At 42.1% G+C, this 24,964-nt stretch overlaps 1 protein-coding gene and 1 long non-coding RNA gene across 3 annotated transcripts; one reads left to right on the forward strand and one right to left on the reverse strand.

Moving 5' to 3' along the window:
• Positions 1-10,158, forward strand: LOC122174340 (uncharacterized). Its single transcript, XR_006176027.2, has 2 exons — positions 1-5,100; positions 8,193-10,158. It is a non-coding gene; the product is annotated as an uncharacterized LOC122174340 (long non-coding RNA).
• LOC101939642 (C-signal-like) lies at positions 5,829-24,512 on the reverse strand. Of its 2 annotated transcripts, XM_024107286.3 has the most exons (4): positions 22,624-24,512; positions 19,387-19,564; positions 10,077-10,174; positions 5,829-9,367 (listed from the first exon to the last, which is right to left on the reverse strand). In XM_024107286.3, the coding sequence occupies exons 1-4, from the start codon at positions 22,948-22,950 to the stop codon at positions 9,356-9,358; spliced, it is 615 nt and encodes a 204-aa protein (XP_023963054.2). In that variant the 5' UTR covers positions 22,951-24,512; the 3' UTR covers positions 5,829-9,355. The 2 variants fall into 2 exon arrangements, with proteins under 2 accessions (XP_023963054.2, XP_008168799.2); XM_008170577.4 differs by lacking the exon at positions 5,829-9,367 and having other exon boundaries at positions 9,516-10,174.
• Between the last annotated feature and the right edge of the window lie 452 nt (positions 24,513-24,964).

Here is a 24,964-nt window from a genome sequence, read left to right on the forward strand (position 1 = left end):
CAGTAGCCCACGAAAGCTTATGCTCAAATAAATGTGTTAGTCTCAAAGGTGCCACAAGTACTCCTGTTCGTTTTTATTGTGTTTAGCGCATGGGTGCCAGGTTTGTATAGTTTTTGGTGGTGCCCAAAACAGGTCCAAGCAGAACCATCCAGTCCGGGGTAACTGCCCTGGGCCTTGTGCTTTGCGGGGCCCTGCAGTTCAGGGAGATGTGGGGTCCAGGCAGAGCCATCCAATCCATAGGATGGACCAGAGCAACTGCCCAGGCCCCGCGCTTCAGGGGGATGGGGGGTCCAGGGTGGCCTGGAGGGTTAGCAGGGGGCGTCACGCCAAGCAACCTGGCCCCAGCCTGCCCCACTCCACCTTGTCACCTCCCGGCTTCGCTCGGGGGAGGAGGAGGCAGAAACGGGAAAGGCTTGGGGGAAGGGGTGGAATAGGAGCGGGCTGGGGGCAGGTCGCTCGATGCTGTTTGTGCCGCTACACCGGCACTAGCCCCCCCCCCACACACACACACACTAACTGCAAAGCTGCCGTGGACCCAGAGCCCTGCAGTTTGGAGGGCCTGTGATTCAGGGGGTTGCGGGAGTCAGGGTGGCCTTGAGGGTTAGTGTGAGGTCTGGTGCTGGCAGCAGCGAGCGACCTGGCCCCAGCCTGCCCCCTCTCTGCCCCCATTCCACCCCCTTCTCTTTCAGATTCTGCCCCCTCCCCCAAGCGACGCTGGCAGAGCAGAGCAGGGTGGGCTGGGACCAGATTGCTCGCTGCTGCTGGCGCCAGGCCACCCTGGACCCTGCATCCCCCTGAAGCGCAGGGCCCCCTGAAGAACGGTAAGTCCAAACATCAGTGGAGCGGGGCCCATGTTCCTAAACATTGGTGAAGCACGGGCACCACGGACCCATATAACTTGCCGCCTATGGTGTAGCGTATATATGTACAAACCTGTATGTGTGGCTTGGGTACAGAGTGCTGTGAAGATGCGTCCACTGCCTCTGCATGTCTATAAACTCAGGATTTCTGTGCATGCTTTGTGCTTCATGGAGAGTTGTGTATCTGCATGTATGATCTGTTTTGTTATTTTTGTGTGTGCTGTTACATGATTGTCAACAGTGACTACTCAGACCTTCAGTGCATGTGACCTCATGCCTTTCTGGTTTGTTGGCTTTAACTACAAGTCTTTGGCAATCCTTTTGTGACTCCGATATTTTATCTGGCCTCTAAACAGTGCAAAAACCCATTTACTGAATGAAATATTATTAAATGATAAAATGCATTAACGTCACAAAATGCATATAAAATTAGGTGAACTGCATGGTACCTACTATTGGGTATTTGAAAATCACCATAACTGAAACACTTTACAACAAGCATGTTCTGGCTGTTGGTTCATTCTTTCCTAAATGTGGTTTTCAAACTGCAGATATATTACTGATTGTCTCATAGGGTGCTGGTGGGTCACTTGGTGCTGGCTCCCTATATCCAGCTGCTATTACAGGTTTCCAGGCTCTTGTAAAGAAGAAGTGGGAAAGAAAGGAGAGAGAGAGACTAGTTGCCTCCAGTAGGGGTTCTTGCTCCACAAGACTAGACAGCTCCTTTTTCGCACCATCAGAAGCAAGAATGAATGGCCAGGGAATTATGTTTAGGGGAATAGAGGACTAGGCTACAGCAAACCTCGTGCAACAGGGCAGAGTAGGGGAGAAAGGAATAATACAATTGAGAGTGCGAGATTAAGATAAAAAGGTGACAGTACTTTTGGGGGGGAATGCACTGAGCACTTACCATTTTAAAGAAGATTAAAGTACCTACATACTTTTGTGATATTTTACCACATGAGCAATTGCTGTACTTGCAATAGGGATGCTGTGCAATCATAAACAGGACTACTGATAACAGGTTGGGAAGGGATGGGGTCTGTAAAACAATTCCTGGATTAAGATCTGGTCAGCACTATGATAGTTTGAGAATCCCTGCCTTCCTATATTGTATCTAAACTAAAAGCCAGACCACTGCATCTTGAATTGTGATTTGGTGACCATCAGACCACATGTGGTCCATGGAGAGTTGGCTCTTTAGTGTGCTGGCTTTTCTTCTTGATTCCATCTGCTAATGCACATTATAGAAAGCTAAGGTACATTAAATACTTTCCTGATATTATTTTCCCCATGTAAATTGCTGCAGGTGCCACAGAAGTGCTACACAATTGCACATGAAGGGTGGTAGACTCAGTAGTTTTGAATATGAGAAATGGATCCATGAAAAACTGTGTCTGTAAGATGTGGTCCTTGCTATTAAAGTATAGATGAGTCTAGATAACAAAAAACACAACTGTAAACAAAAAAAAATAGTATTCCAAAATGCAGAAAGTGTCCTAAGATAAAGAGAAGGGTGTGATGTCAGATGATCCAGCTGACTCATTAATATGATTAACAGATCTGATTTAAGTGCCTAATAGAGTATGGAGGAATAGACACTTTTTCATGTGTGAAACAGTTTTGAGTTAAGCTTTATCCTAGGGCTGTCAATTAATTGCAGTTAACTCAAGCAATTAATGAAAAACAAATTAACTAGATTAAAGAAAGTAGTCACGATTAATCAGTTTTAATCACACTGCTAAACCATAACAGAATACCAATTTAAATTTATTATAAATATTTTTGGATGTTTTTCCATGTTTTCAAATATATTGATTTCAATTACAACACAAAATACAAAGTGTACAGTGCTCATTTTATATTATTATTTTTATTACACATTTGCACTTCAAAAAAGATAAAAGAAATAGTATTTTTCAATTCACCTCACAAACACTACACTGCAATCTCTTTATCGTGAAAGTGCAACTTACAAATGTAGTATTTTGTGTTATGTAAGGCACTCAAAAAAGTGTAAAACTTTAGAGCCTACAAGTTTATGCACTTATCCACTCAGTCCTACTCTTTGTTCAGCCAATTGCTAAGACAAACAAGTTTTACATTTATGGGAGATAATGCTGCCCACTTCTTTTTTATGTCACCTGAAAGTGAGAACAGACATTCACATGGCACTGTTGTAGCCCACGTTGCAAGGTTTTTGTGTCAGATATGCTAAGCATTTGTATGCCCCTTCGTGCTTCGACCACCATTCCAAAGACTTACATAGGCGGGTCATCCATTGAAGCTAATAGGACTAGTCAAGTGCATAAAGTTAAGGAGGTGTGTAAGTCTTTCCAAGATCAGTGCCTAGAATAAGACATATCATCAATTCTTTGTCTGTCCTTCAAAGGCATATATGAATCTCAGAAGTCAAAGTAGTCCCCCAAATCCACCCCCTCACTGCTTAATGTTGGCTCCTCATTAGCTGCCCCTCATCTGCTATTGAAATAAAATGTGGCAGATTTATTAATTAAATAAACAGAGCTGGACAGGAAATGGTTTACTTGACTCCTATTTTTTTCTCTCACCAACAGATGTTGTTCCAATAAAAGATATTACCTCACTCACCTTATCTCTCTACACCTAGCACACCACTTTCGTGGTATTTATCCATAAATGTCATTTGAGTTCTCTAATAAAAGCCTATGTCAGTGATCCTCACAATCACCGCAAGATGTGTTTAAGGATTTGTGTACATGTACTAGAAATATGTTCTAAAGTCTGTCACCAGCCAAAGAGAAAAACAGGTGTCTTCCAGACAGGAAGTCTTTCTGTCAAAATGTAAATTAAACATTGTAAGTCAGCACAATGGGAGCCTTATTTCCATACTGAGCCAGGACTTGGAGGAAAGGAGCACACTGGAGAATGAACGACAACGGCTTGCCCTGTCTCTGGGGGCAGACAATGAACTTTGGGGGATATAAGGGAAAGGCAAAAGGACACCCTTTTATCCTGCATCTGGGGAAGTAATCAGGCAGTGCAATTACATTCATGAAATATGGACAGGATCCCAGCCTGCCTTGGTTGGAAGCACTGTATAGGACATTTGGGTGAGATAGACTTCCTGACACAGAAAGTTAGCCTGTTCAGTTACACCTCTGGAATGTGTTATGATTTTGTTTTATATGTAAACTTTCCACTTCCATTTTTTACTGACTAGCTCTTAAATCTTAATCTTTGATAGTAAATTTGTGATTGTTTTCACTATAAATATAACTCAGTGCTGTGGTGTTATACAAGAAGCTGACCCTGTGTTGAATCGAACAAGCTGGGGGGTATAATGTTCCTCTGGTATAACTGAGTGTTCAGTGGATAAGGGGCTAAACAGTACAGAGGAACACTTGAAAGGGGCTTGGGGACTGAGTACACCTATTGTTAACCTGCAAGGCCAAGTAAGGACTGGCATTGCCCTGAGGAGATGGTTTGGGTGGCTAATATACTGGAATTAAGCACAAACAAGTCTTCCTCTTGCTGGAGGCAGGAGGGTAACAAGCTGACTCAGAGTCCTGGTACTCCAAAAACCATCACACACGTAAAATATGGTTCAAAGCAAATCCTGCTAATAAAGTTTTAACTTTTGAATATGGGGAAAGGTGTGACCTTACTAAATTCTGTGTTCTTACAGAATTCATCATAAAATTGGTTAGTGATGAACTGGCAATTTCAAAGCAAACATTTTTAGAGGACACCACCCTAGCAAACTTAATGATAGTGATGGTTAAGACCATTTCCTACTCACTTCATTTTGGAAACCAGCTATGGCAGACTTGAGGAGGGCTAGATCATTAGTTTGGCTGTGTTGTCACTTTGATTTGCATTACTTTACATTCACGTTGAAGTTAACTATTGTAGTCCTTACTCAATGCTTAATCAGACAAATTTCCATTGTTTTCAATGAGCTTTTCCTGATTAAGGAAAATCTAACAAACTGAGGATCAGATTATGCTGTATACAGCTGTGGAAGGGGGAGACAAGAAGGCTTCCTTCCAGTTTTGTGGCCTGCACAAGAGCTCGGCATATCTGTACTTTGGAAAGTGCAGAGGCTGTTCCTTCTCTATTCCTCCAGGGTGCACACAATGCCCTAGAGGGGGATGCAAGGCTATTACTTCGCTCCATATCACACCATCCCATAAATGGTGACCGGTGCAGCAGGAAAATAAGCAGCACTCTTATGTTTTCCTCCCTCCGGAGTAGAGAGGTATGTCTCTCCACTGATGCTAACATGGGGTTGTGTTTAAATGGCCCTAATGGTTTGTTTAAACTTTTGGTGTTGAAAAAGCCATGTAATTTGATTGTAAGACTTGGCTAAAACCACATACAATACTCAAACAGATGCTTAATCTTTCTAAAAATATCAGTTTTAAGTACTTATTTTCAAAGTACTGAAGAGTTCTGAGAAGGAAGGGGCTGCGCTGTGAAAACAAGTTCTTTCCTAAAGGTTCCAACTATCTGGTTACCATGGTGGGTAAAAAGAAGCAAGATTTTTAGAAATAAACATTACATTAGTGTCCTGTTGGTTTGCCATAGATCTGTTCCCTACTACCACTAGAGTTGGTGACCTTTTAGGGTTGTATATAAAGTAGAGCTGTCAATCGCAAATTGCAAGTGATTAACTCAAAACAAATTAACTTGGTTAAAAAAATTGTGATTAATTGCAGTTTTAATTGTACTGTTAAACTAATAGAATACCAATTTAAATTTATTATACATATTTTGGATGTTTTTCTACATTTTCAAATATTGATTTCAATTACTACATAGAATACAAAATATATACAGTGCTCACTTAATATTTTTATTACAAATATTTGCACAGTAAAAAAAAAATTATTTTTCAATTCACTTCATACAAGTACTGTAGTGCAATCTCTTTATTGTGAAAGTGCAACTTACAAATGGATTTCTAGGCTCTAAAGTTTTACATTGTTTTATTTTTGAGTGCAGTTATGTAAAAAACAAATAATTCTACATTTTTAAGTTTCACTTTCAGGATAAAGAGATTGCACTACAGTACTTGTACAAGGTTAATTTAAAAATACTATTTCTTTTGTTTATCTTTTTTACAGTGCAAACACGTGTAATTAACATATAGCGAGCACTGTACACTTTGTATTCTATGTTGTAATTGAAATCAATATATTTGAAAATCTAGTAAAACATCCAAAATATTTAAATAAATGGTATTCTATTATTGTTTAACAGTGCAATTAAAACTGCGATTAATTGTGTTTTTTTAATCTCGCGATTAATCACAATTAATTTTTTAATCGTTTAACAGCCCTAACATAAATTGAACATTTTAGTGAATAGTACAGCTCAATATATATGTAATGAGCAAGAGTTTTTCTCTTTAAAAAAAAAAAAAAAGAGAGAATTTCCAAACTTTAGTGTTTCACTGATTTAAGTGTTCGGGACAGAAACAAAAAAAGAGACACATAGGTACGGACCTCTTTCTTATCACTAGGAACATTGTGCTAAAAATAATTTCAAGGACCTCTCCTGCATATATGCAACTTGCATTTTTATTCTGAGAAAATCAATTTTGAAGTCACACTCTTCTTACTAAGACTCCTAGAATAAAATGTAAATTTTTCTGTAATACAATAGGGATCACTGAACTTATTGTGAACAAAAAGTTCTTTTGAATATACTGTGTCTAGGGCTAACTTTTTACTTTGATTATCCTTTACATTCCTAGGAACAAATCAGATTTCTAGAGCTCCTGGCTCTGAATAGTGCTGGCAAACTTTTAATTTTGTTACACTGAGAGACTTACCTTATTTTTACATGGAACTTGGAGATAGAGGTTATAGAATTACTTGTAGTCAACCACTCTAAGCAAAGGCATTATGTCTCTATTCATGCTTTCTTTTTGTTGCACTGAGGAATTTATTGTTTTAAAGTTCTCTCTGTGCCCACTGAAAACAGATGTTATTGTCCTATCACATCACAAGCTCTAATTAATCACAATAATACATAGCAAGACAAATACTTTCTTCGGGCTGGTTGTTCTGTCTAGGGATACTCGACATCAATTTATTTTTATTTTGCTGGCCAATTTATAAAATACTCCCAGTACCAAGGTTTCAAGGCACACAGTTGTTGTTTTTTTAAATACACCATCTCATTTTAATGAGGAAATAAAAAAGAGAGAGAGAGAAAATAAATACCAGTCCCTTCATATAAAGGCTTGGGAAAATGATTGGAGCTTAGTGACCACTATATTAATGATTAAGAGTAACAAATTATCATAATGTCTTACTAGGCATTATGAATAAACCTCCAGATGCACAACATTTTCCCTTAGAGAAATCTGAAACCTAGCTGGACCAATCATCCTCTGTTGATGACCTTTTCCCTGAAGGAAGAAATGGCAAGTTCTGATCTCTATCTGAAGAAGCTCTGACCATAACAAAGTGTGGTCTTCACCTCTTTGATCACAAAATCCAGCCTAAACACAAGATCCAGAATGTGCCCACCTACATGTATAAAGGCAGCAGAAGGAAATAGGCCCACAATTGATATGGTGGCTATGAAATCCTGAGCCAATCAAGAAGAGCCATTGTTGGTTTTATGGCCTCTACATTATAAATATGCCACTTTTCATTCCTCATGTCCCTACCAGGGTTGCTGGAACAATTTGTATAGTGGGGGTGCTGAGAGACATTGAACCAAACTGTAAACCCTGTATATGATGGATACCACTTCAAGCCAGGGTATCCAGAAGCATCCCCACCCACACCTGTAGTCCCAGCACCTATGGTCCCTACCCCCTAGTCACTTAAACAAAATGAACACATACCAACAAACCAATTTTTGGAGTGGACTGCCTCCTGCATATCAAAACAGATGAAAATAACACTGGGTTTAAAACAACACTGTTGCTAGCAGGGGTTAGATTCCCAGATCAAGGAGAGAAAACACTGTTTTCTGACAACCATGTAGGCTAGACAATACTGGAGATTAGTTTCCTAGGTAATCTAGTGTAGTTTTATAAAACAATTTTCAGAAAACGCTTTTCCCTGGTCAGAGAAACCAAGCTATAATCCTTGTTTCTGCTGTTCAGAGAATCCATGCTATAATCCTACCAACCAACCAAGTGTAAACCTGGTTATACCTAGCTTGGTTCCAATCATAGCGTACATGTGGCCTTCATGGGCAATATGAGGAGTGTGTAATATCCTCCTGATTTTATAATAAATAATGCTTAATGCTGATATAGGACTTTGTGTCCATAGATCTCAAAATATTTTATAAAAATCAAAAATCATCATTATTCTCATGTTACAGATGGGGAAACTGAAGCAACGGTGAACTGAACAAAACAAGTCAATGGCAGAGCTGGGCCTAAAGCTCAGGATCTCCTATCAACCAAATGCTTTCATTTCTTCAGACTATGCTATCTTCCATGTCACATACAGTATGTTCATGACATGGGCCCTTGTAAATGTCTCCCTCTTTGTGTTCAATAACAGAAACAAGGATTTATGTATGTCTCATTTCTGCAGGCCGCCTCACATTTCTCATTTGTGTTACTTTCTTTTGTTCTGACTCCCTGAGCCTACCACACTGAAACCCCCCCCACAATTTTTCATCAATGTTTTGTTGTCCTGTTTTTAATACCCCAAGAAGATCCTCATATCTTTATTTTGCATATACACAAGTGTGATGTGATTTAGCTGTCACCAGTATGATCAAAGTTCTGAGTAGTCAGGTTGTGGACAACAAAACACAAGGACTGTAAACAGTATGCTTGGCGTAGTTTATGTGATCTTCCACTGCGTCACCAGTTGTTTGATTTTCTGCTTTCTAGTACATCTCTTGGAGCTGGACAAAGTTCACAGGGTAAAGAGTACTGCTCAGTGATCTATATAACAGTTTTGTCAGTCATTCTCTTGTCTCATTAGGCTCAAGCTTATGTGTACTGTGCAGCAACGATTTCACATAAGTCTGTAAGTGGCCTGATTTGTAGAATAAGTATGTACCTGTGCCTCCAATGAATATGAACCTGTGATGTCATTGTCCATCCCCAATCCAAGTACTGAGAGTTACATTTGAACAACATGAACATCTCACTGAAACTTGCCAATCTTTCTTCTTTGTTATAACACGTGAAAATAAGTCAGAGCAACTATGACAAAATTGTAATCAGAATCTTATTCATGCTCTCATTGTATGGTAAATACTTAAAATACAGTTAGCACCTGAGTTTTTAGGGGAGGTGTGTCTGTTTGTATGCAGGGGGTGGGGGTTCCCTGCAGCCAGTAACCTTTAAATCTGGCATCCGTCAATAAAAGAGGAAAAAAAGAGAGGTGGGGAGAAAGAGAAGGTCTGCAGCAGACTTGCCCAAAATGGAGCCAATGTTCACAGCTTTGCACACTGAGTTCTGTTTTCATCACTGTCAGACGTCACCATTAGATTTGATTTGATCAGATCTGTCCTGCACTGTTGTATCACCTTTCAAACTGATAGCATAAAAAACAAAGAGAGAAGGTTACAGGAAACAACCTTTTGAAATGGCCTGTCTCTCACTGCTATGTAATCCCTTTTCTCTCTAACCTCAGCCAATTTACAGAAACCAAGGCATGGTAGCTGAATAAATAAACACAAATCTTTGCAGTAAATCATTAGCAGTATGCTTTTATTATCATTCATAAAATTATAACTATACTCTATACTTTATTGCACCTTTCTTAGGGACTCTCAAAACCTTTTAAAAACATTAACAAATTTAGCCTCAAGAGCCCTGAGGTTGGTAAGTATTATCCCCATTTACCACATAGTGAATTAGAGACACGGAGAAGTTAAAGTGATTTGCTCAAAGTCATACAGCAAGTCAGTGACAGAACTGGGATTAAAATCTAATATCTTTTGGATGCCCCCATAATATGCCACAACAAAAGGTTTACTAAAGCATTAATCTAGCTAGGTATTTATATTGCTCTCATCTCCACAGTACCGGAGCACCTCCATTAAAACAAGTCTTTACCAAGGTAGTGCAGATCCATCCCAAGCAAAGAACCTTCCTGTTTTCCCCATATCAAGGTTCTCAATAATATTCATTAGACAATTAACTGAATATTCTGGGGTGAACAGTTTGTCCTTGGGAACATTCCTGTGATAAGGCTTTGATAAGTCGGTATTCACAGTTCCTGGATGCAAAGAAACACACACCACTTTAGTTTTCCCTCTTCCAAGTTCAATGCTGAGATTCTTGGTAGCCATGTTCAAAGCTGCTTTAGACATCCTGTAGCTATACCATCCACCTAAGGCTAAAAACAATATGTCAGGTAAGCAAGTTCTGCAAAGCCACAAGCAACATTGTGTCATAATTGTCGCATGTTCATATATTTGGCAGATTTCAGAATAATACATTAGTGAATATCCCTTTGGTCATTTGCTGATACATACAGTATTATCCAATATTTTTTAAGCCATGGGGAAGGCTGTATTTCTTTCATGAAAAAGATCTAGCAAAACCAATGGAATCATCATTATCTTGCTTGTCTTTCTAAAAGATAAGTTCCCTGCTCAACCAGATGTTATGAATTTGATGCAAGAACCACTGCATAAAATTCTGTGGTCTGTGTTATGATCATCTATTTTGACTTTTTGCATAACAGTCCTTAAAATCTATGAAAAACACAACAAAATAAGTAATTATAGAGAAAAGAACAGTGGACTCTTACTGTTTACCCCTCAGTTTCCTTCTAAATTCAATTACCTAGTATTTGTACATTTACCTCCCCATGTTTATTTGCCCAGAGACAGATAGGAAGTCAATGGCAGAACTGAGAAGTTTTCAGGACGTCCTTTCTCCCAGTTCTGTACTCAATCTACTAGTTAACACTGAATTCAAGGTTCATGTTTACCTATGCAATGCTAGCATTGCCATCTGATTAAAAAAATACCATAGTGTCTATTTTAGAATTACTTGTGTTGGATAATTAATTCCCTGAGAGTATGAGTCAACAGTCAGAAATGAGTAACACTCTCTAATTTTATATTAATATTATACATAAAATAAAAGTTTTTTTCCTTCTTACTTTAGCATGTAATTCATCCTTTTCACAAAGTCTCAGAAATGCAGCTTTATGTAAAGGATTTTTTAAATTTACTGTTAGAATAATTCTCAACTTTTTATAAAGCTGTTTATCCAGAAAAATCCACAGTGTTTTACAAATGATATATAAAAGGTGTATAAAGAAATGACTTCTGCACCCCCTAAATGCACGCACATATGAGGTAAACATGCAATGTATAAGCTAGTGCACAGCAGTACTACACAACAAAATACAACTGGAAGTGAAAGATATATCTAATTTAAACTGCAGGAGGAAGTTTAGAGAAACAAAAAGGAATAACTCAAAATGGAATTTTGCCAAGACACCAGCGTTAACATCCTATTCTTGAAAAAAAAGGGCCTTAGAATCTTCAGTTACCATAAGTGGTCAGGTTCTTTCATGCTTTATAACACACTATCATTTTGTATCATGCCTTTCATAATTTCGTTCTATAACAGGTGCAAGCAAAGTCTGAACAAAGAAGCCTGGTATGTTTCAAAACCGCTGTTTCATTGGGAAAACTGACTGGAACTTGTAACAGAGTGGGATATGACAGGATCAAATTATGAACTCTATGTTGTACTGTGTGGAAACAGTACCGATATGACTGCATAAATCTGAACTTGCCCAAGGGGCAAGGGGTTTGGCACCTCATTGCAGGGCTATCACTGAGAAGCCATCAAGACTGCAATCTGGGGCCACTGACTTTGATTGTCTCTGAACTTTTGGCCCTACCCCCACAGAACAATGTTTTTTCTACACGAGTTCACAACATGGGAGGATGAACAACTATGGCTGGTGGATCTGGAGTTTCTCAGTTGGAGCACACATCATAAAGACAGAGACCCTATTTAAGAGGGAGGTTCTGTTCTGTGCAGGCAGCTGAGCACTGCCAGCCGTAAGAAGGACGTGCAGGAGAGACACTGCCCAGCTTGAAACTCTGATCAACCGCTGACTCTCAGAAGGGGTGAGCTAAGACTAGGGGCATCTCAGGACTTCTGTTATTTTCAAAAGATCTGTAACTGTGACCCAAGAACCTTTTAATGCCAACTGGCCAGGGGGTGTACAGGGTTTATAGAAATCTCATGAGTCTTGTGTATACATTCTAGTTAATCAAAGAATGCCATGTGATCTCAAATAAAAGCCATTGTCACAATGGTCATTAGTATAATTGTAAAAAGAAGAACAGGAGTACTTGTGGCACCTTAGAGACTAACAAATTTATTAGAGCATAAGCTTTCGTGGACTACAGCCCACTTCTTCGGAACTGTAGTCCACGAAAGCTTATGCTCTAATAAATTTGTTAGTCTCTAAGGTGCCACAAGTACTCCTGTTCTTCTTTTTGCGGATACAGACTAACACGGCTGCTACTCTGAAACCTAGTATAATTGTGAAATGTATGTACAGATACTATGTAAGGAGTTATATACACACACACGCACACACACACATACACTGAAGCACTATGTTTTTAAAGTCTGTATCAAGGTAGTGGTCAGCAGCAAAGGTGAAAAACAGGTTTGCCTCCAGACAGTATGTAAATTAAGCATTGTAAGCTAACACAATGGATGTCCATTTACATAAGAAGTCAAATGTTAACAAGGAGGTGTGAAGTCAACACGGAAAGAGCACACTGGGAAAAAAAAATAAGTCACGGGTTCTTTCCAGTCTAAGAGTACAGACAATGAACTTTGGGGGGAATTTCTGGAAAAGAAAGAAGACACGCTGGGATTCTGCATCTAGGAAGTAAGTAGAAAGCATGTTTATATTCATGAAAACAATGTCTGCGCCAACCTTGGTTGAAAATGCTGAAGAGAAACTTTCCATAAAACTTCAATAGATAGGAATTAACCTGTTACATTTAGTGTCTGGAAAGCAAGTTATGATTTTGTTTTATATATAACCATTTGTTTCCAATATCCTTGCTCATTATTGCCGGAATCTTGGATCCCTAATAGTAAACTTATTTTTGTTTTCACTATAGAATCATAGAACTGTAAGGGATCTCGAGAGGTCATCTAGTCCAGTCCCCTACACTCAAGGCAGGACTAAGTATTATCTAGACCGTCCCTGACAGGTGTTTGTCCAACCTGCTCTTAAAAATCCCCAACGATGGAGATTCCACAACCTCCCTAGGCAATTTGTTCCAGTGCTTAACCACTCTGACAGTTAGGAAGTTTTTCCTAATGTCCAACCTAAACTGCCCTTGCTGCAATTTAAGCCCATTGCTTCTTGTCCTATCCTCAGAGGTTAAGAGGAACAATTTTTCTCCCTCCTCCTTGTAACAACCTTTTATGTACTTGAAAACTGTTATCAAGTCCCCTCTCAGTCTTCTCTTCGCCAGACTATAAATATATCTAAGTGCTGTGGCGTTAAGCAAAGTCCTGATCCTGAGCTGACTCTTACAAGCTAGTGTGTCTACCACTGTTCCTTTGGGAACAGCATGGTTGGTAGTTCTATGGGTGTTCAGTGGATAAGGAACTGACAATACAGGGAATGCTCTGAGAGGGTTCAGGGGTTGGTGTGGGCCATTCACTAGCCTACACAGAGGGAGTGAAGGCCTGAACAGGTCCTGAAGGAAGCGCTTGATGTGTTGCCAGAGGCTAGTAGATTCAGGGAACTGATTCACAGCAGGCACCAAGAAGGCTGCCTCACGCGTAAGGGCAAGTGGTGGTGAGGTGTCTCACAATCCTGGGTACCCCAGGAGAGTGTCACAGTAACTCTTGAGTCTTTTAAGAGTAAAAATTACTATGGTTAAGAAATTCCATTGTTAAGCCTGTGTTCTTTGTTTTCCTGCCACATTGTCACTGAAGGGCTTAAACTAAAAGCCCAGAGAACCCACAGCCTAAGTGAAAGCATGTGTAAGTGAGTGGAAGGTCCAGGAGACCTGAGGCACTGGTTTCAGCATTTAGGGCAACTGGACTGCAGCACCTACACATCCGAAACAAGGGCATCAGAGAAGAGTTGTAAGCCTGGGAATGTGACCTAATCTCAGAGCTAGAAACATTAACTAGACTCTACCCAGACCCTCTTGACTCAGAAGCACATGGGACCCAGTGATTGGATCCACTCACAACAGATTGACCATAAAGTGGGGCAGTGGGCCAGTTTGTAACATAAGTAACAAATCCTGTTCCTATGATTCTGCCTTCTCATTCATAACTTGAACTGTATTAGGCTTACCAGCCCCAAACCTTACCCTTTTCAAGGCACAGAAGCATCCAATGTTATGGTTACTGCTTACTAGACCAACAGTAAAGCCATCCAAATATCTTGGCAAATGATGCTACTTTAAAATTGGCAGTATTCAAAATATTTATCGAGTTCGTGTTCCAATTTATTTTGAGATTTGTTCCTGTTAAGCTTCGACTGATATGATAAGAATCACTAGTTGGCTTAAATTGTGAATGTAATAAACTGATGCAATTGAGTGCCTTTCTTTCCAGCTCACTTTTTATTGGCTCAGGCTCTCTTTTTTTCCATTTTGAAAAATAATTGCTAGGGCCGTTCCGAAGACTCCTATTTTGGATAGCCGAGAACACAAAAAGGCATTTACATTGTATATTTTATGCAAACCTGCAAAAGAAGAAACAGTCAGTACTCTCAGATGTGGAAAGAAACCACTCCAAAGAGTCAAATCCCTTATTAAAAGTATTGTGTTGCAAAGAAAGCAGGATCATCAATGACTATCTGGAGAAATTATAAACACATCTGCTTAATAGAGTTTTAAGTCTCTCGTCCAGGTAAATTGTAAATATACTCATCAGTCATTTATGATTAAAACAAAGCTCTTCATCAAAGTCACACTAGCCTCTCTAAAAGGTATTTGTAAATGTGGAAGTCAGAACTCAAAGTTTAAATGAAACTTTTTAAAATGTTCTACATTTTAGGACTATCAATCTTGACATTTGCCTTTCAAATTCAATTATTTCTGTTAATATTCATACAGCCCTATACATGTTTATGGCACTTTACTGAACACATAAGACACAGGGTGAAATACGAGTTTTGCAATTGGCTTTGATGGTGCCAGTATTTCACCCACAATCCATACCCTGGAGCTTACAGACTAAGGGTATATCTATACAGCAGCTGGCAGGTGTGATTCCCAGCTTGAGTAGACATACACATGCTAGGTCTGCTGGAGCTAGCTAGCAGCACTAAAAATAGCAGTGTGACTGCAGCAGCACAAGCAGCAGCTTGGGCTAGCTGCCTGAATACATACTCAGGGAGCTGGTCAGGTCTGTACTCAGGCAGCTAGCCTGAACCCCTTTGACAACACTGCTATTTTTGGTGCTCTAGCTCAAGGAGAGTTACCAGAGTTACCAGCCAGAGCAGGGTCCAGCCGCCCAGCTCTCCAGGGGAGCTGGGGTTTTCTTGTCAATTTCACAGCTCCTGCCATGAAATTGACAAGACAGCGGATGTAAGGTAGACACTGCCTCCCCCTAACTACACTACGCCTCTTGTGGAGGTGGAGTTATTACGTCAGGGAACGTCTACACTAGCAGAGTTACAACACCGGCAGTTACAGCGCCGCTCAGAGAGCGCTGAAGGGAAACCGCTGTTGTGTGTTCATACTGTCAGCTGCCTGCGCAATAGCATGTTCACACTTGCAGTGGTATTCGGAGCGGTGCACTCTGGGCAGCTATCCCACAGAGCATCTCTTCCTCTTCTGCCGCTAAGAGTTGTGGGAAGGTGGAGGGGGTCGCAGGGCATCATAGGTCCTGTCCCAATGCCCCGTGATGCACTGCTTCGCAGCCCAGCAATCCCTGTGCTTCCGTCTGCATTTGGCGTCATCTTTCAACGGTTTATGTACTGCGTGCTCTGCCTCTTTGGTCTGTAGGAATGGATCCCGCACTGTTGACCAATATGTTGCTCGCTCTGACTAACACGTCACGAATGGCAGTGGAGTTATTCCTTAAACTACAAAGGCAAGAGGAGTGCGACATTGATCTCGCCATGCGTAGTAGCTACGACACGAGATTGCTTGTGGCATTCACGGAGGTGCTAACCACAGTGGAAAGCTGCTTTTGGGCTTGGGAAACAAGCACTGAGTGGTGGGATCACATCGTCATGCACATCCGGGATGACGAGCAGTGGCTGCAGAACTTCTGGATGAGGAAAGCCACATTCATGGGACTGTGTGATGAGCTCGCCCCAGCTCTGTGGCACAAAGACACAAGAATGAGAGCTGCCCTGTCATTGGAGAATCATGTGGCAATTGCACCGTGGAAGCTGGCTACTCCAGACTGCTACCGATCGAATGCTAACCAGTTTGGAGTGGGAAAGTCGACCGTTGGACTCGTGTTGATGGAAGTGTGCAGGGCCATTAATTGCATCTTGTGCCAAAAGACCATGACTCTGGGCAACATGCGTGACATTGTGGATGGCTTTGCACAAATGGTCTTCCCTAACTGAGGAGAGGTGATAGATGGTGCACATATTCCAATTCTGGCACCAGACCATCTAGCCTCTGAGTACATTAATCGGAAGGGGTATTTCTTTATGATTCTCCAGGCACTTGTGGATCACCGTGGGCGTTTCATGAACATTAACGCAGGCTGGTCCGGAAAGGTGCATGACGCATGCATCTTTTGGAACACTGGCCTGTTCAGGAAGCTGCAAGCAGGGACTTTCTTCACAGACCAGAAGATCACCATAGGGGAAGTCGAAATGCCCATTGTGATCCTGGGAGACCCTGCCTACCCCTTAATGCTGTGGCTCATGAAGCTATACACGTGGAACCTTGACAGTAGCAACAACAGGCTAAGCAAGTGCACAGATTTAAAACTCAGCCACTATTCACATACCTGTCACTAACTAGCTGACCCCAAGCAAGCACACATGAGCCACAAGACCCCCAAAATGGTGAGTAACCGCAGGGACAGGGGAGATCAGTGTTCCAGGACCGTATTGTACAGTGGCCACGTGGCTCTCAGGGAGAGCCAGCACTGTAGGGGGGGGCCTGATAATCATTACTGTCCCCACATTTTCCACAGGCTGTGTTCATTATGGAAGATATCTCCCTGTTGATGGTGAGCAGGGAATCAAGGGAGGGTCTTCTCCAAGACTGTGGCTTCTGCCCTGGCCCTTATGCAGCTCGCCTGTGTGCAGCAATGGTCCCCTCCCCCGAGGTGATGGCACAGTGGCGCGGGAAAGTTACCCTTAATGGGGCAAGAAATAATGCGGCTCTGCCAAAGAACCTACAGCAGTGGATTGCCCAGTATCTCCATGAGAGTTTCCTGGAGATCTCTGAAGCAGATTCCCGTGAAGTGAGGGAGTCAATCAACACGCTGTTCCACCACTCAGACTAGGCATGCGGTGGTACGCGCATCATATAGACACACGCCTGCTTTCTGCAACCCTCCTGCCTCCAACAACTTGCTTCAGCGATTCCCAAAAGCAAATCCACTTACCAGGAGCCTCCTCTCTCACTTGCGCTTCGCCAAGCTTCGACAGCTGTGACTGGCTAGCCTACTCCGGGGTAGATAAGAGCTTCAGGCTGCATGCATCTCTAATCTCCGAGTCGTCCTCTGCCTCTGGGTCCCCCTCCCCCTCCTCATCCAAGATTTCCTCCTCCTGGCTCGGTCCACTCTCGACTGGCAGGCGAGCCACCGAAGTATCCACAGCGACCTTTGCAGTGGAGGTGGGGTCACCACCGAGTATCGCGTCCAACTCTTTGTAGAACCGGCAGCTCATGGGCACAGCACCGGAGCGGGGTTTTCCTCCCGCGCCTTGTGGTAGGCGTTCCGCAGCTCCTTCACTTTGACCCAGCACTGCAGTGTGTCCTGGTCACGGCCCCTTTCTGTCATGCATCATGAAATCTGTCCATAGGTATTATAATTCCTATGACTGGAGCGCAGCTCGGACTGGACAGATTCCTCTCCCCAAATGCTGATGAGGTCCAGCAGCTCAGCATTGCTGTAAGCGGGATCTCCTGGTGCGTGGAGCAGGCATGGTCACCTGGAAAGATGTGCTGAGACCACTGCACGCATCACCGAGCAAACAGGAAAGGGACTTTCAAAATTCCCAAGGAATGTACGGGTGGGGATGATGGTTGGTCACCCAAGGGCAGGGCAGTAGAGTTCAAACCGATGACCAGAGAGGCAAGAACAGGCATTGTGGGACACCTCCCAGAGGCCAATCGCAGCGCTGTAATCGACCTGGGTATCTACACTGGCACCGCGGCGCTGTACCCCCAGTGCAGAAAGCTGTACGCCTCTCGTCGGGGTGGTTTTTTTATAGCGCTGCAAATACGCAGTTTCTGCGCACTAAGTGGCTTGGCAGTGTGTACACCTCAGGAGTTACAATGCAGAAAGCTGCTTTACTGCACAGAAACTTGCCAGTGTAGACAAGGCCTCAGTGTAATAGGGCACTTACATCGGTGGGAAGAAGGCGGAAGTATAGACACTGACATAATTAGGTCAACATAAGCTGCTTTATGTTGACCTAACTGTGTAGTGTATACCAGCCCTGAGGCCTTTTACTCTTGTAACAAGTGTTACATGATCTTTTATGACTGAAGTCTGAGTTTCACATCTCACACAAAAAACATCATGTGAAATCCTGGCTCTGTTGAAATCACTGGCAAAATTCTCATTGACTTTAATTGAGCCAGGATTTCACTCATCATCTCCAGCATCAGAATGACCCCTTGCATCACGCGTGGGACATCAGCTCAATATTGAGTCAAAGGGGAAAATGCCACACAATGAATCCATACCAATATCAATTCCTGAAGTTTGTGAGTTCTCTCTCTAGGTATCCAATTCAATGACTGGTCCAGCCCAACACTGCTTAATATATGAGATTTGACAAAGTCACATCCCCAAATGGTATAGCTCAAAGTCACAACAGAAATTGCATTTAATGTCTCTAAAGTTTATATTAAAAAGACTTACCTATCCAAACACTGATCTTACAAATTATGAGGGATAAAATGAAACCCTCTACTTAAATTATAAGAAATGTTTACAAAAACTTTTTGGAATGGATTTTTAAAATACTTCTTCAAGATTCATAGTGCACATACTGTCTTGAATGTTTGATCAATAAATATGTCATTCACCATATGCACCCGAACAAATAGGAATATACAAATTTTAAAATTAAAATATTGCTGCAGTATACGCCACCATAATTACTTTTAGCAGCGAGATAATACAATATATATTCGTTAGCCAACATATCAGTACAATTTAAGCAGAGTTATTCTTTTTACTGCACAAACCATTTTTGCAGGAAAAATATAAATGAAGATGCAGTAATGCTTAGAAAATTATAGTGATCTTCTACATTGTTATTAGCTATGCTGGCCCACACCACCTGGATGTTATAAAACATTAATATATCAATCATTTATCTTCTTATATGAAAAATAATTAGGTTACTGCATAACATTCATGTCAAACAGTACTTACCATTGTCTCCTATGGAGCCTACTTTAGCTGTCAGGTTCACCAGTATGGCCCTATGCTGTTTGGCCTGATCAGCAAACTGATGTCCAAATGCTCCAGTTCCTTTCCGCAACAGAGGGGCAAAATATTTAGCCATCACTAGGGGCCCTATGGTATTTGTTGCCAATGTTATGGAAAGACCCTAGAACATTAAAAAAGAAAGAAGAAGAAGAAATAAGTAGAAATAAGTAGAAACTGCAAAGGTAAATAGCCTACAGCCAGCAAATGCCAGTTTTAAAGTTCCATCTTGTGCTAACAAAAGATATGAAATCATCTCATCATCTCTCATCATCTCAGTGTGATATCATTATCACTAACAAACATTACTCATTATTGGTCCTGACTTGGCCCATCTGAAATGCTGGCCATGGTATACTGTAATGTAAGGGGTGACCCTTCCAGAAGTGTTGACAAATCCATACTACTATAGTTTACATTGTGGTGATGCTCAAAAATCCAGTGAGGATCAGAGTCCCATTATGCTAGACAGAGTACAAATGCATCAGAAGGTATTATCTGTCCTGAGGAGCATTCTTTTTTAAAAAGACAAAAGATAAAAGGTGGGAGAAACCATGCAAGCAAAGTAATGTGCACATGCCTTATTAATTCCATTTCTTCTTCCTTGTCAAATTATTACCGGTAATTCATTTTTGTTTAGTTAGAGTCAATATGGAGCATTGCTGCTTTGTGGCATTTTGTTCCATGCACTTATTGAAGAGTCTGTTGGGCTAGTTAAATTTAAATGATTTAACCTAAAACACCAAGTAGCATACATATTTTTTCTTTTTAGTGTCCACTGACACTGAAAACAAAGAATTAAACTACTTTAGCTCTTTCTGATTTTGCTGATATTGTTTGAACTTTGAAACATTGGTCACTGGGTATCTGCAAATAAACAACTGGTACTAAAACATGTTGTTTAGTCTCAGGAGCATACAGGTTTAAACGAAGAGATCACAGCTCAAATTATCTATTTAGGTCATCAGAATTTGAAACTATAATTACAGTCAATTTTATGTATACTTGTATACTTTGGAGTTAAATTATTAACTAAGAATACCAGAGTGAAGGTCACGAAGGCCATTCCATTCTAAGGCTCCAATACTGCAAAGATTTATGCATGTGCTTAACTTTAAGCACGTGAGGAGTCCACGCATCAAGGCTAATACATTTATTTTTCTTTTCTAAGAATTTTCTAAAAAATCTCAAACTTAGTCTCAGCCCAGGAAACCAACAAGATGAATTAAATTAAGAAAAGAAACAAGAGTTACTTAGCACACAACACAAGATGAAGGGATGGAACAGGAAACTTCTGTAACTAAGGTTATGTCTAAACTAACGCTTTTGTCGGTCAGGGGTGTGAAAAAGCATACCCCTGACCGACATAGTTTCACCGACAAAAGCGCCAGTGGGGACAGCGCTATGTTGGTGGGAGATTCTCTCCCGCCGACTTAGTTACCAACACTCGTTGGGGGTGGTTTAATTCTGCCGACAGGAGACTCTCTCCCGCTGGCATAGAGTGGCTACATGGGAGACCTTACAGTGGTGCAGCAACTGTCGTACAACTGTGCCACTCTAAGGTCTGTAGTATAGACATAGCCTACAGAAAAACAGGGAAAAAGGAATAGCCCACTTAGCAGACAGTTATGCTTAGTGAAGTCATTTCACGTTCAGAAAGAGACAAAACGAACACATAAACCCCCAAACCATTATATCTGATGAAGACACAGTGGGATTCTCAAAAGCACCTAAGTGAAGCACAAGTCCCATTGAAAAACCCATCCTTAATTAGAAATGTTGGCTAGCTGCAGGGATGCATAGCCAAACCTGAGTTGCACTGTGACCCCTGAGGCCAGGTTGCAACACCCAGAGAGGGACCCAGGCTCAGACCTATGTGACTGGAGCTGAGCCCCATTGCAGGGTCGGGTGAGTGCAGTGTGGGCTTCCCCTCCAACCCTTCTCCCTGCAGCCCCCCCTCAGTGGTAATTTCTTTGGAAGAGTGCAGGCCCTCGGTGTCAGGTTTTGTCCCACGCTCCCTAAAGCTCTGTGCAGCCCTGGCTAGTTGGTCTACTGTGAAGCCAGTGGAAAATAATTTTACTTCCACTGTCATTATTGTGGAACATGATGTAAGGATGTATGTTTGGGGAGACGAGGGAAGGGATTGCTTTTTGTTATTTCATAGCTCTCTGAAAAGTGTGCTAGTGCCATTTTTCCTTTTTTTACCCTCACTAAAGACTGTTAAGTAATTTTTGAGTTGGGCTAACTGGCCAAAATACAGTTTATTCAACATACTTTTCAACATTCTTTGCAGTTGCATAATGCAAATGTACTTACTCCTCAATGTGCTATATGTTTAGACCATGCTAGTTTTGAAAGAAAGTTCTGAAGGCCCGAAAATTACATCTTGAACACACATGGTGCATTTTCATTACTGAAATATACCTGCACAGTTCCAGATGGGCACACTCCATCTATCTGGAAGCATGCGTGCTGAAGAACAGGTGTCCAAACAGGCCCTCTAAATTTGGGCACCTTGCGTGTCCCTTTTTTCTTTTCCCATTGGTTGTTATTTTTAATTACATAAACACATTCCGTTCAAATTTCATGCATCCTGGAACTTTGCACTCCAGAGTGCACTGTGCATTGATGAGCATGCAACAACGGGAATGGCTGGCTGGAGAAAAAGCCCACTAGACCTGTTTGTGTTGCCATTAAGACTCCTTTCTCCTGGCATTGGATGTGGCCCAGCAGGTGGCATGTCTTTTCTTCTCAGGCCGCTAGTCACCTATTTCAAAATGGACATGCTTTTAAAGCCATTATGCACTTTCAGGTGTCTACTGATATATTTATTGAAATACACCAGCTGCAACCAGATGTTCTCAAGCAATGGCTTCACAGTTACCAAGCCACCTTCAATAAAAAAAAAAATCACCCTCTTTTTCAGACCTCTTTCCATTATCAAGGACACACACCCCCTTCTCTCCACAGCACGTCAATGTAGCCTGCTGAGATTAATTAGCAAAGACTTAAACCGACACACAAATTGGATAAAAACCCTGAGCAGCTGAGCTCCGAGGGAATGCCCTTGCTCAGAACGGGGGTCTTCCAGTTAATCCCACAGGAGCGAAATACAGCAGGTCTGCACTAACTACGCTTTTTTTGACCCCATTGATGTTTCCACTGAGGGAAACTCTGGCCCACCTCTGCTGAGACCTCCTGCAAGCTCTTCTCTCCTCTGCCGCTGGGGTGCAACATTGCCCCAGAATTGATGAGTAGATCCAGCCGGCCATGCTCCTTCGCCACTGCTTCCGCTGCCTCTCGGATCTCTGCCTCCCGAGTGGCATCCAGCCGCAGCACAGTGAGGTTCTGGGGATACAGCCTTTGCAGCGCGTGTAAGGCGCTGGCCGCTTCAGGGCTCCTGCAGGTGGCGATCACTCTCGCCTCTTTCCGTGCGGATAAAACGTGTTTGCAGAAGTGCAGGCCGAGCCCTCGGCTGGCTCCCTGCACCAGGACCACCCCTCCTGCCATCGCCCCTCCGGCTACACCCTACATCTAATCCTCCCCGCAAGGCAGCCCCCAGCCCGATACCGTATGCTGCCCGCTAAACCCACAGGGCTTTGCCCTCCGCCCAGGCAGCCCCAAGAAACCCCCCCCCCCCTAACTAATAAGTGCTAGTGACATGCCGCATTCACCATAGAGGTGCATGGCTGGAGAGGGGTCCTTCCTGGCAGAACAGACCCAGTTCGCTTGCATTTTGCATGGGCCAGGGAAGCTGCTACAGCTCTCAACGGGCACAGGAAATGCATGTTCTCAGCGCTCCCGGATTTTTGTCGCACTATATATCATCACATGCATTCAGCCCCTGCTCTTAGCTGCAGGGGAGGTGTGTGAAGATAACTGGGATTCGTAGTGCCCTGTCTCGTTTCTGTGTTGGCAGCTTATAGGGTTTGGACTCCATTTCCCGGGACTGCCTGGGCTAGGAAAGGCGTTATGAATACAGCGGCAGAGGGAAAAGCCTGTTTTCCTGCCCAAAGGACCCTGGGAAATGAAGTCCCAGTCCCATTTGCTCCCGTAATAAAGCAAGCACCGGGAAACTACATCATTATTCTATTCAGTAAGGTTGTATTAGCCCTCCACGCCTATCAGTGCTGTCAAAGTGTAAAAAACCGAGGACAGACCTATCATGTAATTGTAGATCATGCGGATATTGTTCCTCCTCCCCCCACAGAGGGGGCAGTCCAGCTGAGCTTCTCCCTGCCCAGGTCATGATTAAGGGAGAGTTAGAGAAGCATAAGGGGATGAAAAGAGAGATGTTAGACATAGTGATGCAATATTGCCAACTCTTCCTATTATATTGTGAGAGTCACAATATATTTGGTGTTTTTCTTAAAGCATCAGCTCCTGGAGTCAAGTGGCTATATGAGAATCTCAGCTTTCATTTTAAAAAAAGTTAGGTCCATATAAGAACATAAAAATGGCCATACTGGGTCAGACCAAAGGTCCATCTTGCCCAGTATCCTGTCTTCCGACTGTGGCGAATACCAGGTGCCTCAGAGGGAATTAACAGAACAGGTGATCATCAAGTGATCCATCCCACTGCCCATTCTCAGCTTCTGGCAAACAGAGGTGAGGGACACCATCCCTGCCCATCTTGGCTAATAGCCGTTGATGGACCTATCCTTCATGAACTTATCTAGTTCTTTTTTGAACCGTTATATTTTGGGCCTTCACAACCTCCTCTGGCAAAGAGTTCCACAGCGACTGTGTGTTGTGTGAAGAAATACTTCCTTTTGTTTGTTTTAAATCTGCTGCCTACTAATTTCATTTGGTGACCCCTAGTTTTTGTGTTATGGGAAGGAGTAAATAACACTTCCTAATTTACTTTCTCCATACCAGTTTATAAATCTCAATCATATCCCCTCTTAGTCGTCTCTTTTCCAAGCTGAAAAGTTCCAGTCTTATTAATCTCTCCTCATACGGAAGCCGTTCCATACCCCTAATAATTTCTGTTGCCCTTTTCTGAACCTTTTTCAACTCCAATATATCTTTTTTGAGATGGGGCGACCACATCTGCACGCAGTATTCAAGATGTGAGCGTACCATGGATTTATACAGAGGCAATATGATATTTTCTGTCTTATCTATCCCTTTCTTAATGATTCTCAACATTCTGTTCACTTTTTTGACTGCTAGTGCACATTGATTGGATGTTTTCAGAGAACTATCCACAATAACTCCAAGATCTCGTTCTTGAGTGGTAACAGCTAATTTAGACCTCACCATTTTATATGTATAGTTGGGATTATGTTTTCCAATGTGCATTACTTTGCATTTATCAACATTGAATTTCATCTGCCATTTTGTTGCCCAGTCACCCAGTTTTAGGCAGTTTATGTCAATCTAATTATGTCAGTATCTTATTACATGGGTGGTGGATGAAACTTCCCCTGGGGGGAAGGCTAACTCCTTGTCCCACATCTTCTGCCACAGCCCCGCCCACACTCCACCCCTGGACCCAATGCTCACCTCTTCACCCCTCCCC

This window comes from Chrysemys picta, chromosome 7 (genome assembly GCF_011386835.1).
Source record: "Chrysemys picta bellii isolate R12L10 chromosome 7, ASM1138683v2, whole genome shotgun sequence".
In the NCBI taxonomy this organism is placed as follows: domain Eukaryota; kingdom Metazoa; phylum Chordata; order Testudines; family Emydidae; genus Chrysemys; species Chrysemys picta.

Bases quoted from the DNA above. Each gene is read 5' to 3' on its own strand.
- LOC101939642 (XM_008170577.4), bottom strand. From the start codon at position 22,950: ATGGCAGGAGGGGTGGTCCTGGTGCAGGGAGCCAGCCGAGGGCTCGGC. The intron at 19,565-22,623 runs GTGGGCCAGAGT...TTAATGTTCTAG, and splicing joins TGCAGGAGGTCTCAGCAGAG to GGTCTTTCCATAACATTGGC. The intron at 10,175-19,386 runs GTAAGTACTGTT...TATTGTTTTTAG, and splicing joins AGGCTCCATAGGAGACAATG to CCTTAGGTGGATGGTATAGC.